We start from the raw sequence: 15701 nt of genomic DNA, 5'->3' as shown, positions 1-15701 counted from the left end.
AGAGGGCGTACAGGAGCAAGATATGCCAACTAGTGGAGTGGAGTCACAACAACAACCTGGCACTCAACGTCAGTAAGACCAAAGAGCTGATTGTGAACTTCAGGAAGGGTGAGACGAAGAAATACATACCAATCCTCATAGAGGGATCAGAAGTGGAGAGAGTGAGCAGTTTCAAGTTCCTTGGTGTCAAGATCTCTGAGGATCTAACCTAGTCCCAACATATTGATGCAGTTATAAAGAAGGTGTTATATGCTCACAGTTTGAACACGGGAAAGTGGGATGATGTAATGGTCTTGTGAGTGGGATGATGTGATTGTCTCATGATCATGGAGTGATGGCATGTTCCAAACCGTATTTAAACCAAGCCGTGTTTGGTGACGCTGTGACGCAGTTCTCATTTTTATTTTTGTGCAACGCTATTGCTGACGGTCGGAGGTGTGAGGCTCCACCGGTTTTGTTTGTTGCACGTTTATTTTTCCCTTACAGTCCAGTATCAGAGAGTGAAGGCATTACCGGAGTTATCCGAGTTCAAAGGATTGGATAAAGTTAATGTCATTCAGTGTCTTGGGAATGATCGACTTTTTTTTTTACTTTGTTCAGGAATTGTGGTATGCACATTCGAGTTAAACCCCTGCGAGGTCGGGAAGGTTTGTGCAGTGACCACCCTCCAGTCAAAAGATCAGTTCTTTTTATTTCCTCGTGACTTCATCAAACAAGGCAACTCCTGGCTGTGGGATCAGCAGGTCATCGTAACTTCGAAGGAATCGTTTGTTTCGGGGAAGGCTCTCCTTACTGACTGTATAAATCACGTGGTCTTTTGAATTTATCACTTTAAGTCTGTGCTTGGATGAGAACTCGTTAAAAACAGTTTCTACGTTTGACTGTTTGTTAGCTATTGCCACCTAACTGTTAACTTCCGGCTAAATTAGTCGTTTATTTATTTTTCTATGTTTTGAGCAGAGGTTAATAAATCTGGGGATTTGTTTTAAACCCTGTTTCAGTTTCATATTCATTGCTGCTGCATTCGTAACAAAGGCAAGACAGTGGCTATACTTTATTAGGAGTTTGAAGAGATTTGGTATGTCAAAAACTACACTCAAAAATTTCTATAGATGTACTGTGGAGAGCATTCTGACAGACTGCGTCACTGTCTGGTAAGGGGAGTTGGGGGGGCTACTGCAAAGGACCAAAAGAAGCTGCAGAGGGTAGTAAATCTAGTCGGCTCCATCTTGGGTACTGGCCTACAAAGTACCCAGGACATCTTCAAGGAGCAGTGTCTCAGAAAGGCAGCGTCCATTACCAAGGAAATCCAGCACCCAGGGCATGTCCTTTTCTCACTGTTACCATCAGATAGGAGATATAGAAGCCTGAAGGCACACTCTCAGCGATTCAGAAACAGCTTCTTCCCCTCTGCCATCTGCTTCCTAACTGGACATTGAAGCTTTGGACACTACCTCACTTTTTAATATATATTTCTGTTTTTTGCCGATTTGTAATCTGTTCAATATATGTATACTGTAATTGATTTGCTTACTTATTTACTATTATTTTTTTCTTCTTCTTCTATATTATGTACTGCATTGAACTGCTGCTGTTAAGTTAACAAATTTCACGACACATGCTGGTGATAATAAACCTGATTCTGATTCTTTCTTTTTGTATTTGCGGTTTGTTGTCTTTTACACACTGGTTGAACACCCAAATTTGTGTGGTCTTCCATTGATTCTATTACGAATATTATACTATTATTGATGTAATAAGTATGCCCACAAGGAAAAGAATCTTATGGTTGTATATTGTGACCTATATATACACATATATTGATAATAAGTTTACTTTGAACTTCTTTAATTCATCCACTTACATAAGTATAATCAGTGGAATAGCTGAGTAAAACCTAGAATAATTAGGGACTTTTAGTAAAATGTATAGAAATTGATTTTAGAGTAAAAGAGTGGCTAGGTAGAGAGTAATTCTCTTTAGAGACCAGCAGGGATACCAGCTGTATGTCTTGATTGCTCAAGAGCTGGGTGGAGGTGTTTTGGAGGACATTCATATTACAAGGAATGCAGTCCTTGCAGCCTTACAGTACTTTCCTGTGGATTAATCCCAGGGTCTGCCTGAGTGCATCCTTGGACTTTGTGGGAGGCCAGAGAGGAAATGGTAGAGGCCTGTGAGGAGATATATGCTTCATCTTTATCCACTGGTGAAGTTCCTGAAGACTGGAAGGTGACTAATGTTGTTCCTTTGTTTTAAAAGGGGTAGAAAGGGCAACCCAGGGAACTACAGGCCAGTCAGCCTGACATCAGTAGTGGGGAAGCCACTGGAGGTATTCTGAGGACAGGATCTACCAGCATTAGGAAAGACAGAATTGATTAGGCTGAGTCAGCATGGCTTTGTGCATGGAAAGCTGTGCTTAACGAACATTTTAGAATTTTTCAAAAAGGTAATCATAAATGTAGATAAGGGTAGGGTAGTGGATGTTGTCTATTTGGATTTTAGCAAAGACTTCAACAGGATTCCACTTGATAAGCTGGCCTAGGTTAGGTCCCATGGTTTCCAGGAGAGCTGGTTAGATAGATTCAAAATTGTCTCTGAGGTGGGAAACACAGGATGGTGGTTGAAGATTATTTCTTGGAACGGAGAACAGTGATTTGTAGTATCCCACAGGGATCAGTGTTGGGAACCTTTTAAATTTTATAGGAGATTTGGATGGGAATGCACAAGCCTTGATTAGTAAGTTTGTAAATGACATTAAATTATTTGATGATAGTGGAAAAGGTGATCATAGATTACAAGGGGATCTTGATCAGTTTGGGAAGTGGGCTGAGGAGTGATAAATGGATATCAATGCAGCTGAGTGTGAGGCGATGCACTTTGGAGAGTCAGTTCAGTATAAGACCTGTTCTATCAATGGTAAGGCACTCGGGAGTGCAATGGAACAGAGCGACTTTGAAATATGTGCATAGTTCATTTAAAGCAGTATCACAGATAATGGTGAAAAAGACATGGCACGCTGGCCTCCATCTGTCAGGACATTACGTATAGGAGCTGGGACTTTGTTGCATTTCTATAAGTCACTGGGGAGGCCACTCTTGGGAGTACTGTGTACAATTTTGGTCACTCTTATAGGAAAAATGTTGTTAAACTGGAAAGAGTGCAGAAAAGATTTTGAGGATGTTGCCAGGACTAGAGGGCCTGAGTTAGTGGGAGAGGTTGACCAGGCCGGATCTCTATTTTTTGGAACATAGGAGAATGAGGGGCAACATCACAAAATGTTTAAAATTATGATAGGCATTGGTAAGTTAGATGGTAACAGTCTGTTCCCTAGTGCAGAACACAGAACATTACAACAGAGGCACAGGCCCTTCAGCCCACAGTGATGAAACGTCTAGATAAGAGTGATTTTAGGGGAGTCTAGGACCAGAGGGCACAGCCTCAGAATAGACTGACGTCCACTTAAAATGGAGATGAGGAAGAATTTCCTTAGCCAGAGGTTGGTTAATCTGTGGAATTCATTGCAGCAGGTGGCTGTGGAGGCCAGGTCACAGGATGTATATAAAGCAGAGATTTACCACAAGAGTCATAGTTTCACAATAAGATTGATAGGTTCTTAATGAGTCAGGATGTGAAAGATTACGGGGAGAAGGCAGGAGAATGGGGTTGAGAGGGAAATGGATTGGCCACGATGAAATGGCAGAGAATTGATGGGCTGAATGATCTAATTCTGCTCTTATGTCTTGTGATGTGCTGCACTAATTATATCAGTAATGAAATGCTCAACTAATCCCTTCTGCTTAATCTATGTACACATCTGTCCATTTCCTGCACATTCACATATCTAAAAGGCTCTTGAACACCTCGATCCTATTTGTCTCCACCGCCACTCCAGTCAGTGCATTCCAAACGCCCACCGCACTGTGTGAAAAAAATATTTGTCTTGCATATCACCTAAGTGCTATAAGGGAGTTCAAAACTTGGTGGTGTGGGGATGGATGTTGTCTTTCATTGATTTTATTATGGTTATTATTCTATTTTGGATTTATTGAGTATGCCCACAAGAAAATGAATCGAGGGTTGTATATGGTGACATATATGTAATTTGATAATAAATTTACTTTGAAGACAATTCAGTTGAACTTGATATCCAAGCTGGAGGCGTCACCTTAAGGAAATACAAAAAAAATGAGTATGCAAGAATATGGTAATCATTCGTTTAAACTTCAACTGCATTGACAAATTCTTTGCCTTAAGAGTATGAATTACAAGGAAATAGAGAACATAAGGAAGTGCCAACTACAGTACCTCAATTATAATAATGATTTTACTTATTTGCTTTCCTGGGGGAAAAAAACATGTTTGCACTAGGAGTACATACAAAATTCAAGAAAGGATATCAATCAACAGGGCAAAAAATTGCATTTACTAATAATTAATTATAAAGGATGGAAATAGAAGATAAACTCTGCCCTCCAATTTCTTTTATTTTTTTCAGGCAGTACTAAGAGATTTTCTTTCAAACAAAACATTGTAGGAGATGGGTGTCAACAGTCGCTGCCAAATTTTCCTGCCCATCTCAAACTCGGCCTTAACCTCAACCTCCAGGAATTACAGTAGCCTGTGGTAAAGATATTCCTTCAGCGCTGAGCAGAGAGATCCAGGAGTCTCGATCAATGAAACATTTCCAAGGTGGATGGCATGTCATTTGAAGGTGGCAACTTTGATTAACATCTGCTGCCTGTATTATTCCGGGTGGTAGCTATCATGGATTTGGATCCTGTTAAAGAAGCCTTGGCAAACTACTGCAACACTTTTTCATAAATAACACAATATAGTTAGGGTGGAGTCGTCGTGTCACAGAGCACTACAGTGCAGAAACGGGCTCTTTGGCCCACATAGTCTATGCTAAACTTTAATTCTGCCTAGTCCCATCACCTACATCTGGACCACAGCCCTCCATATTCCACACCCATGTACTTATCCAAACTCCTCTTAAATACTGAAATTGAATATGCATCAACCACTTCCACCAACCCTCTGACCTTCCCCCTCACGTTCCCCTTAAACATTTCACCTTCCACCCTTAACCCATGACCTCTAGTTCTAGAGGTCAGTGGGAAATGCCTACTTGCATTCACCGTATCGATACCACTCAATTTTATAAATGTCTAGTAAATCTTCACATTCTTCTATACACAGGGAATAAAACTATTCAACCTTTCCCTATAATTCAGGTCCTCAAGTCCTGGCACCTTCCTTGTAAATTTTCTCTGTTCATCATTCTAATGTTTAAGTTTTTAAAGGGGGCATTGAGCTGCTTCAATGTTTATGGAGTTCTGCCTACCTATGGAGCTTAAAGAATACACTATCACATATCTGATTAATGCCTTGAGAAGCATTTTGAGGAAGTCAGAAAGTCATTTATTTTCTCACTGGAGAATACCTGCCTCTGGTCCTTTATGGTCACAGTATTTATGTTAAGTTTCTGGACAGGTTTCAATTCCATTCTGGTGTAAGTGTGGGAAAGGAGAGTTCAGCAACAGTAATGGAAAGACAAAATTCAGATTACAAAACATTTATATTTTAATTTCAAAGACTTTTGACAGGCAAAAGTAAAATTTCTGAAAAAAGCTGTCTCATATTGTTCAAACTAGTGACAGAACAAAATAAAGTACGACTGAATAATCTAACTCAATATTGTTGGTACATTGGGCTGATCACCAAACAGACTGTGCTATCTACGTATTTCAAATGCAAGCACAATGCTTCCATCACATTGCAAAAGTTTGAATACAGTGCACTGCCACAGACTGGGCTTTAAACACTTAGATATATGAATATTTTAATCATATTTACTAAACTCTGAGTTGTACACAAGACAATTTAATCTAAATTTAACTACCAGTTAATATAACACTTATTTGATTTTAATTAAAAAGTATTTACAGGCAAATATCAAAAAGTTTACTATAATTATCAGCAGATAGCTCCCTTAAAGAGTTTTTCTTTAAAATACAAGTAGACAAAAATGTTAAGAACAGTGTTGCACCAAATTGTTCAATTGCTAAGCTATTGCAGATGTCAGATTCTGTTGCCATTTATCCTGTTCCAGAACTCAATCTTCAATTTGATAAAAAAAAAATTGAGTGTGAATCTTGGATTACATCATATTCTCTGCTCAAAGCAGTAAAGATTAAGCACTATAGTTATTTTTCTTTTTACAAGATATGCAGTATAAAGCAATCTGCATATATAACAAATATCTCTTGTATCACTTGCTGGAATGAAGCAAGACAAAGTGTTAAAGGCTTATATAAGTAAATTACTTTTCATATTCTTAAAGAAGCTTGGAAAAAAATTATCAATATTCTTTTATTTTAAGAATACTTAAAATTCAAGCATAAAATTCTTCACACCAAATTAGTAATATTTCTGTATATTTAGTACAATGGATAATAAAAAAAAAAGACATGCTGAAATCCTAACCCTGAAGAATCTTAATCCTAATGTTCATTTCTTAGCAGAATTTAGTCAAATAGACTGCTGTGGCAGGCCAAAACATTAAAAGCCACTTTACTAAAAAAAAAATTAAAACTGCAATACACTATTCAATATATTTATATTATTGCACCATACAGGGATTAAGGCATTAATGACACTTGAAATATTCAATTACGTAATTTATTCTGTTGTCCCAAGTGGCCAACCCAACTAAAAAAAATCCTTATACAGTGCAACAATTTATACTAAATATATTAGCTTATGTACACTCAGGACAGAAAAAATAGCCTTCTTTATACAAATTGTAAAAAGGAACAGAATTTAACGGAAAAATATACAAGGATCACATTTACTAATACAGCCATCTACATCATTCAGAAATATATGAGAAATGGAGACACTGACATTAAATTAATTACAGGCTATACTTTCCAGGTTTTGCTCAGTTTCAGCTGCCATTGCTGCAGCTTGCAACTGCTCTGTCTCACTGGCAATCACACTTGTGGGTACTTGCTTGCGTTCACTGTGCATATTGTTTTCATGTCTCTTTAAATCAGAAGCTTTAGCAAAAGCTTTGGTACAGGAACCACAAACAAATGGCTTCTCACCTCGATGCCTCCGCTCGTGGTCTTTCAGATGAGACTTGTGTTTAAAAGCTTTGTCACACATGTGACATGCAAAGGGTCTCTCATTACTGTGGACACGTTCATGTTTTTTTAGATCAGGGGCTCGAATGAAAGATTTTCCACACACGTCACACCCATAGGGTTTGAAACCGGTGTGAATTTTGAGATGTTCTTTCAAGTGAGCCTGTGTGGTGAAAGCCTTTGAGCAGATGTCACACACAAATGGTCGATCAGCAGAATGTAATTTCTCATGTTTCCTCAAACGAGTTTCATCAGTGAAAGTCTTGCCACAGGACTGACAACTGAACTGATCCCTGTCGCCGTACAACAAATATTCAAATTTCACATCTGTGTTTGCTGTCCAGCCTGGAGCTTGCTCTTCTTTGACTCCACTCATGCTATCATTGAAAGCAAGAGTTGGAGGAGGCTGAGGAGTCACATCCTTCGGTTCAGTTGATTCAATGGTTTCCACTTCAGAACCAAAGCAGTTGACTTTACGAACTTCTTCACTTCCAAGTTCTTTCAAAATAGCTTCCTGAACACGCAGCCCATTTGCTTGGGTCTTTCCATCATCAGGATTTGGTACGGTTTCTTCTACTGCCTCCTCAGACTGTCCTTCAAGCTGATCTCCAATCTCTTCTATCTCTTCATCAGTGCTATTTACTGAGGGTCGGTGGATCTTAGCGCTTATGCTGTAGGGGTATCGACTCTTCCGGCGAGCTGCATTCTGTTGAGGAGATACATCACGCTTCTGAATACATAATTTATCTAAAAATTTGATTCCAAGGATTTGTCCAGAAGACATCATCAAATTCACATCTTCTCTCTTCACAGAGATTTTGGAGGTGTACATATAATTCAGTACTTCTTCAAATATATCAGAACGCAAAAAATCAATCTCGATCACCGAGGAACTATCGACCTCCAGTTTTTTAAACAATTTCTTGAAGTAGGTGCTACACGCTGCCAAGACACATCTGTGGGCTCGGAATTTAACATCTTCCACCACGATGGCTATGTCACAGAATTCTCCTTCTAATCGTTGCTCATTCAGTGTTTTCAGGAAAGCGTTTTTGTGCTCATCGTCATTGTACTTCACTACTTCACCCATTGTGCTATGTTAACAACTGGAAATAGAAAATAAAACAAGGAAAAAAAATAAGTAATGCAAGTTTCTGCAAAAGTCAATAAATAGTATATTTAAATAATCTAATCCCCATACTCTATGACATTGTGTTAATTAATTGATTTATTTATTGAGATACAGTGCGGAATATGGCCTTTTGGCCTTTCCCCTCCTTCCCCAATTTAATCTTAGCCTAATCACAAGATAATTTTCAATGATCAATTAACCTACCAACCTGTAGATCTTTGGACTGTGGGAGGAAACTGAAGCACCCAGAGGAAACCCATGTAGTCACAGGGAGAACATACAAACTCCTTACAGCCAGCGGCAGGAATTGAGCCCGGGTCTCCTGCTGTCTTGTAAAGCGTTGTGCTACCATGCCACCCAAGAATTATTGTTCTTATGGGAAAACAGGCAATTTGCAAGTTTGCAGATGACAGTATTAAGAACTGCAAAGCGGACAGTGATAAATTACAACAAAATTCAAGTGGGCTAGTGCAATGGGATGGATGACAAATTAAGTTTAATGTGAAAACATGTGAGATAAAACACTTTGGTATGAGTAACTTAGAAAATAATTTCAGAATAAAGAATACTATTCTGATGGGGCTGCAGGAGTAGAGCGAACTGAGGGGCTGGGTGCACAGACCGTCAGAAGTGACAGGGCAGGTTGAAAGATGCAATTAATAAAGTAAATGCCAGTCTGGACTTCAGAGATTTACTGGAATGGTTCCTGGGAATGAAGGACCAGTTATACAGAGAGGTTGGAGAGGCTAGGATTGTTGAAGAGACTGAATAGAATGGATGATGGAGGTTATTCCTCAAGGTGGAGTGATTGAGGTGGAATGAATTGCCTGAAGATGCAGGTTGCACTGAAGCTTTTAAGAGGAAACTGAATAAATATACATTGGAGAAAAGTTTGCAAGATTACAGAGGGCCAGTGTGTAGAACTAGAGAGCCGACAGGTCTCCTTCCATGCAGTAACCATTCTATGAATCACATAATAGTGTAAACAGGAAGGCAGAGTGTGACAATTTCCAGCATTACAAGCAAAGATATAGAAACTGGGCAGATGTGACTGACTACATTTATTGGAAAGAAGTGTAAGATGTGTTTTGGTAGTCAACAAATACGATTTGGCATGTCAACAAATACGCTCAAAAACTTCTAGTTGCACTGTGAAGAGCATTCTGACAGGCTGCATCACTGTCTGGTATGGAGGGGCTACTGCACAGGACCGAAAGAAGCTGTAGAGCATTGTAAAACTAGTCAGCTCCATCTTGGGTACTAGCCTATTAAGTATCTAGGACAAATTTAGGGAGCGGTGTCTCAGAAAGGCAGCGTCCATTATTTAAGACCCCCAGCACCAAGGGCATGACCTGTTACCATCAGGTAGAAGATACAGAAGCCTGAAGACACACAATCAGCGATTCAGGAACAGCTTCTTCCCCTCTGCCATCCAATTCCTAAATGGACTTTGAAGCTTTGGACACTATTTCACTTTTTTATTATACAGATTTTGCCGTTGTAAAATAATCTATTCAATATATGTAATTGATTTATTTATTATGTTTTATTTTATTTATTACTTTTTCTCTCTCTGCTAGATCATGTAATGCATTGAACTGCTGCTGCTAAGTTAACAGATTTCATGTCACATGCCGGTGATAATAAACCTGATTCTGATTCTAGATATTAAAGAATCAGTAAAAATTAGATGGTGCAGAGACCTGGAAATGTATAGAGGCATGGAAGACAAAAGCAAAGAAACATTTATATACTCTGGTTAGGTTACACCACAGTTACTATCTCTGGGAAACACAATACAGATAAGATGGTGTGGCTTTTGAGAAGATTTAGAGAAAATTACTAAAATGAAATCAGAGAAAACCTCTTTTGCCTTCCATCCCATCCTAGATCACCCTTTTAGTTCATCACTCTCCTCCCCAGTTTTGATGCATCTTAAAGCCTGCTTATCCCAAATTCTACCCAGTTCTGATTAAAGTCAAACGAATTACGCTAGCCTGCTCCACAAATTTATGTTTCCAGCAACTTCAGCATTTCATTTTTCTAGCACTATTGCCACATTGAGTAAATGTAAATCATAACAGAATGCTATGTTGCTATAAGCATTAGTCCTAAATTTTCTTAATCTGATTGAATAAAGTATAACCCACATTTTTGAAGGTTTACTGTATCTATTTTTTAAATTATGTTTTTTTTTGGATGTTGTTATAAACTAAGCTAAAACTGCACTCATTCATGGAAAATTGTCTCTAAGAGCAAATGGTTTCCACACTGCTCTCTGTTGTCAATCATGAATGAACGACACTTTAAAATCTGCTGCACTCCTACTGTGTGAAAGTTATTGAGCTAGAAATATTTTTGCTTTCCAGTAACTTCCCCCCCTCAGGCAGTACTCCAATATAATTACTTAGTTCTACATTTTTATACAATAATAAGAGGTCATCTATTTCAGAGGAGAGCAAGAGAAAAGTGAGAGAAAGTGGGGGAGGGGGGGGGAAACAGAAAAGAGATGAGAGAAAGACTCACTTCCTCATGTATCTATGGAAGCAGAAGCAAGAATATTCTTTTGGTAGAAGTAGACAGATTCTTGATAAGCAACAGAGTAGGATTGAGAAACCAAGTGACCCACGCCTGTTCCTAATTCACATGCATTTTATGGTGTTTGCCAGTTAATTGCAGCATAACTTTACTTGAGAGACTGCTGGCATTATAATCTAACACTGTTAAGTGTCATTATATCAAATTTCAATAATAAACTTGATGTCTGAAAATGTACTACACCTTAGGAATGATGGAAAGACGCTGGAGAATATGCAGAGCTATATGAAAATAGTTCCAGCGATTAGAGACGTTATGTATAAACACTGGAGAAACTGGGTTCTTCCTGAAGCAAGAGGTGGTTGCAAGGAGATCTGATAACATTGTGCAGGGATGGAGATTGTGGATGGAAGGAAACTGTTTCCATTGGTAAAGGTACAAAGAACGATAAGACTAGTGAGAAATACAAAGGTGTTGGGTGTCCAGAGGGATCTGTGTGTTCATACCCAAATCAGGAGTTAGTATGCAGTTACAGTGAGCCTTTAGTTTTACTTTACCTATTTTACATATTGCAGTTAGTTGAAGTGCAAAACGATCTGAATTTGAGAGTAGATTACAGGACCTTGAAAAATTAAAGTTCAACTTAAGTTTTATTGTCAAAGTACATATATGTCACGATATGCAACCCTGACATTCATTTTCTTGTGGGCATACTTAATGAATCCATAATAGAATAACTATAACAGAATCAATGAAAGACTGCCCAAATAGGCTGTACAACCAGAGTGCAGAAGACAACAAACTGCAAATTACAAAAAGAATAAATAATACTAATAAGTAAGTAGACAATAAATATCAAGAACGTGAGATGAAGAGTTCTTGAAAGTTGAGTGCATTGGTTGTGGGAAGATTTCAATGATGGGGCAAATGAAGTTATCCTCTTTGGTTTAAGAGCCTGATGGTTCAGGGGTAGTAAGGGTTCCTGAACCTGACGAGAGAATCCTGTGCCTCTTGTACCTTCTTCCTGATGGCAGCAGTGAGAAGAGAGCATGGCCTGGGTGGTGGGGATCTCTGATGATGAATTCGTAGAGATCTACAGCACATTACAGGCACCTCGGCCCAAAATGTTGTGCCAACTGTGCAACCTACTCTAGAAACTGCCTAGAGTTACCCTACCGCATAGCCCTCTATTTTTCTAAGCCCCATGTACCCATCTAAGAGTCTCTTAAAAGACCCTATTGTATCTGCCTCTACCAATGTCACTGGCAGTGCATTCCACACACGGTCCACTCTGTGTTATAAAAAACTTACCTCTAACATCCCCTCAGTATCTACTCCCAAGCACCTTAAACTTTGCCCCCTCACGTTAGCCATTTCAGCCCTGGGAAAAAGTCTCTGGCTATCTACATGACCACTGCCTCTCATCATCTTTTACACCTCTATCAGGTCACTTTTCATCCTCCGTCATTCCAAAGAAAAGAGGCCAAGTTCACTCAACCTATTCTCATAAGTCATGCTCTCCAATCCAGGCAACATGCTTGTAAGTCTCCTCTGCACTCTCTCTATAGCATCCACATCCTTCCTGGAGTGAGGTGACTAGAATTGAACACAGTACTCCAAGTGGGGTCTAACCAAGGTCTTATATAGCTGTGACATTACCTCACGACTCTTGAACTCAATCTCATGGTTGATGAAGGCCAACATCCCATACACCTTAACAACACTGTCAATCTGTGCAGCGGCTTTGAGTGTCCTATGGATGTGGACTCTAAGATTGCTCAGATCCTCAACACTACCAAGAATCTTGCCATTAATATTATATTCTGTCTTCAGATTTGACCTACCGAAACGAACCACTTCACACTTATCTGGGTTGAATTCACAGCTCAGTTCTGCATCCTATCGATGTAACCTCTGACAACCCTCCAGATTATACACAACACTCCCAACTTCTGTTGTGGATTTCCTGTGACAGAGCTCTATGTAAATGTGCTCAATGGTTGGGACTGTTTTACCTCTGATGGATTGGGCTGTATTGAATGGGAATGTGTTAAGAGCTGGCACAGGCTTGGTGGTCAGAATAATCTCCAGCCAGGGCATAAGGAAAAATATGAAAAGGGCACTAAGGATAAACATTAGTCATGATCTTATTATAGGATGAACAGGGGTAAGGTCAGTGTAGGTTACTTTTTTTCGGTTTCTTATATCCTCGAGAGTTCCAATTGCCAAGACTCAGTTTTGCGAGACCAAACAGCAGAATGGTAGAAATCGCACGGCGATTTATCGGCATGCGAGTCCGGCGATATCGCTTCCTGGTCATGCGGTAGCAGATGCTAGCGCGTTAGGCATCGCCCCCTTGAGTTCCGAGTCATTGCTGCCCGTTCCGTCTCCTCCCCCGATGCGTTTAAGGTGCAGAGCCACACGGCGGAGCTCCATGACGGTGTGCACTCTCCAGGCGGCGGCAATGCACTGGCGCTCAGGGCCGCGTCTGCAACCAGCTGCCGGTCGCGGCGCTTCCCGCGTCCGTGTCGGGATCGCGCGCTTCCCCGCTGCAATCAACCACGCCACGCAACTATCGGATTTTTAAAAAAGATAAAATCCCTTCTGGCGTTACATCAAGCCTGCAATTCATATTTAAATATCAAATTACACATTAATACTTCTGTCGCAATGTAATCGCTAGTGTTTAGTTCTCTTGCCGGGCTACTGAAAGGGATTTTTAATTATAATTGGGAACTCCATTTTGAAAAGCGCCCATCATCTGCTGATCCGAAATGCACGCCGACAGGGTGGGAAGGTGGGAAGGTGTGCAGAGGGGGAGAATGCAAACTCCGGGGGGAGTGGGTACACATCCGGCCGCTGGATTTCTCCAGCCTTTCCCGTGAGGTGCGACCCGCGCCGGTCTCCTCGCCCACGGACTCGGATCGCGCCTCGTTCCCAGCCCGGACGGTCACGAGTGCAGCTCCCTCCCACCGAGCCCCACCATCTTGTCAGAGATCGCGCTCACCTCGCTGCTCTCGGCCCCGCTCGCGCCCTCGCCCTCGCCCCGGCGCGCGGCTTTCTCCAGAGGCCGACCTGCCCAGGTGCGAACGGGGAGAGGGGAGGCGGGAGCGAACCCGAGCCCGGCGCCTGCCGCGGCCGGGCCGGGCCGGGCTCGGGCAAGCGCGCGCGCTGCCGCCCGGCGCCGAGTCAGCGAGCTCTCGCGCCGCCTTACCTGAGCCGGGTCCGCGCCGCGCCACGCCACGCCGCGCCCGGAGACTGCAGACAGGCCCGCGGAGGGTCGGGCGAGTGCCTCGGCGACCAACTTGTGGCCAAATGTGGACGCTCCGCCCGAGCACCAGCGAGGACGACGGAGTGACGCGCTGCGCAGGCACGGGGCGGGAGCAGGCGCGAGCACCGTCGCAGCAGGTCCGTGTGGGCGGGCGCACCCGGGCACTGCGCGCGGGCTCAGGGCGAGCCGAGCGAATAAATAAATCACAAGAAACAAACCGCTCGTTCTTTGTTTCTCGATAGTCAGTGCTTCTCGAAGGCAGTAAAGCTTGTCAGTAAACACTAAAGTTAAATATTTCAGAATGAGGATCATTAGCGAGGCCAGCATTTATTACCCATTCTTGAACGCCCTTGAGCAAGGAAACGTCTTCTTGAACTGCTGGAGACCGTACAAGTCCAGTGCAGTTGAGTTACTGCATTTAAACCAGCAATGATGAAAAGCCAGTGATGTATTTGCCAGTGAAGAATCTTTGGGGGGGGGGGGGGGGTATCTGTAGGTGGTGGTGGTCCCTTTCTACCTACTGCATTTGTTGAGTAGATGGTGGAGATCTCTTTACCACCCTGTGCTAGATGCTCTCAGAGCTGTGAATCTGATACCCACTGTAGCCATCAGGGTGGGAATGGTTCTTCATAAAGTGGCAATGAAATGGACTGCTTTAGAACATAGAATGGTTCAGCACAGTACAGGCCCTTTGGCCCACAATGTTGTGCTGACCCTTAAACCCTGCCTCCCATATAACCCCCCACCTTAAATTCCTCCATATACCTGTCTAGTAGTCTCAAACTTCACTAGTGTATCTGCCTCCACCACTGACTCAGGCAGTGCATTCCATGCACCAACCACTCTTAAAAAACCTTCCTCTAATATCCCCCTTGAACTTCCCACCCCTTACCTTAAAGCCATGTCCTCTTGTACTGAGCAGTGGTGCCCTGGGGAAGAGGTGCTGGTTGTTCACTCTATTCCTCTTAATATCTTGTATACCTCTATCATGTCTCCTCTCATCTTCCTTCTCTCTAAAGAGTAAAGCCCTAGCTCCCTTAATCTCTGATTATAATGCATACTCTCTAAACCAGGCAGCATCCTGGTAAATCTCCTCTGTACCCTTTCCAATGCTTCCACGTCCTTCCTATAACGAGGCAACCAGAACTGGACACAGTACTCCAAGTGTGGCCTAACCAGAGTTTTATAGAGCTGCATCATTACCTCGCGACTCTTAAACTCTATCCCTAACACCTTGTAAGCTTTCTTAACTACCCTATCTACCTGCAAGGCAACTTTCAGGGATCTGTGGATCCTTTATCCTGGATGATGTGGAAGTCCATGTGAACTGTTGGTGTGACATTAATCCAGGTAAATGGAATTCTTTTACATTTGTTTAAGAGGATAGGTAGAGTGAGCTAGGACTTTTTGAAGCAAAGGATGATGAGAGGTGATTTGATAGAGATGTACAAGATGATACGAGGCATAGATAGAGTTGATAGCCAGAGCCTCACCACCCCCCCACCCCCAAGGCAGAAAAGGCTAATACAAGGAGGCACAACTTTAAGGTGTTTGGAGGAAAATATTTCGGAGGTAGGTTTTGTTTTACAAAGAGTGGTGGTGGTGCGTGGAA

At 41.7% G+C, this 15701-nt stretch overlaps 1 protein-coding gene across 8 annotated transcripts; it reads right to left on the bottom strand.

The window, feature by feature from the left end:
- Positions 1 to 5559: 5559 nt before the first annotated feature.
- zbtb14 (zinc finger and BTB domain containing 14) lies at positions 5560 to 14211 on the bottom strand. Of its 8 annotated transcripts, none has more exons than XM_073039694.1 (3): positions 14033 to 14211; positions 13006 to 13439; positions 5560 to 8254 (listed from the first exon to the last, which is right to left on the bottom strand). In XM_073039694.1, exon 3 carries the CDS (start codon positions 8236 to 8238, stop codon positions 6913 to 6915), a length of 1326 nt encoding a protein of 441 aa, XP_072895795.1. In that variant the 5' UTR covers positions 8239 to 8254; positions 13006 to 13439; positions 14033 to 14211; the 3' UTR covers positions 5560 to 6912. The 8 variants fall into 8 exon arrangements, with proteins under 8 accessions (XP_072895795.1, XP_072895805.1, XP_072895834.1 ...); XM_073039704.1 differs by having other exon boundaries at positions 13006 to 13390; XM_073039733.1 differs by lacking the exon at positions 13006 to 13439 and adding an exon at positions 11376 to 11440.
- Between the last annotated feature and the right edge of the window lie 1490 nt (positions 14212 to 15701).

The sequence above is a fragment of the Hemitrygon akajei genome, chromosome 1 (assembly GCF_048418815.1).
Source record: "Hemitrygon akajei chromosome 1, sHemAka1.3, whole genome shotgun sequence".
NCBI classification, from domain to species: domain Eukaryota; kingdom Metazoa; phylum Chordata; class Chondrichthyes; order Myliobatiformes; family Dasyatidae; genus Hemitrygon; species Hemitrygon akajei.
Note: the sequence above shows the minus strand (reverse complement) of the source record. Positions and strands in the feature narration are given on the sequence as shown.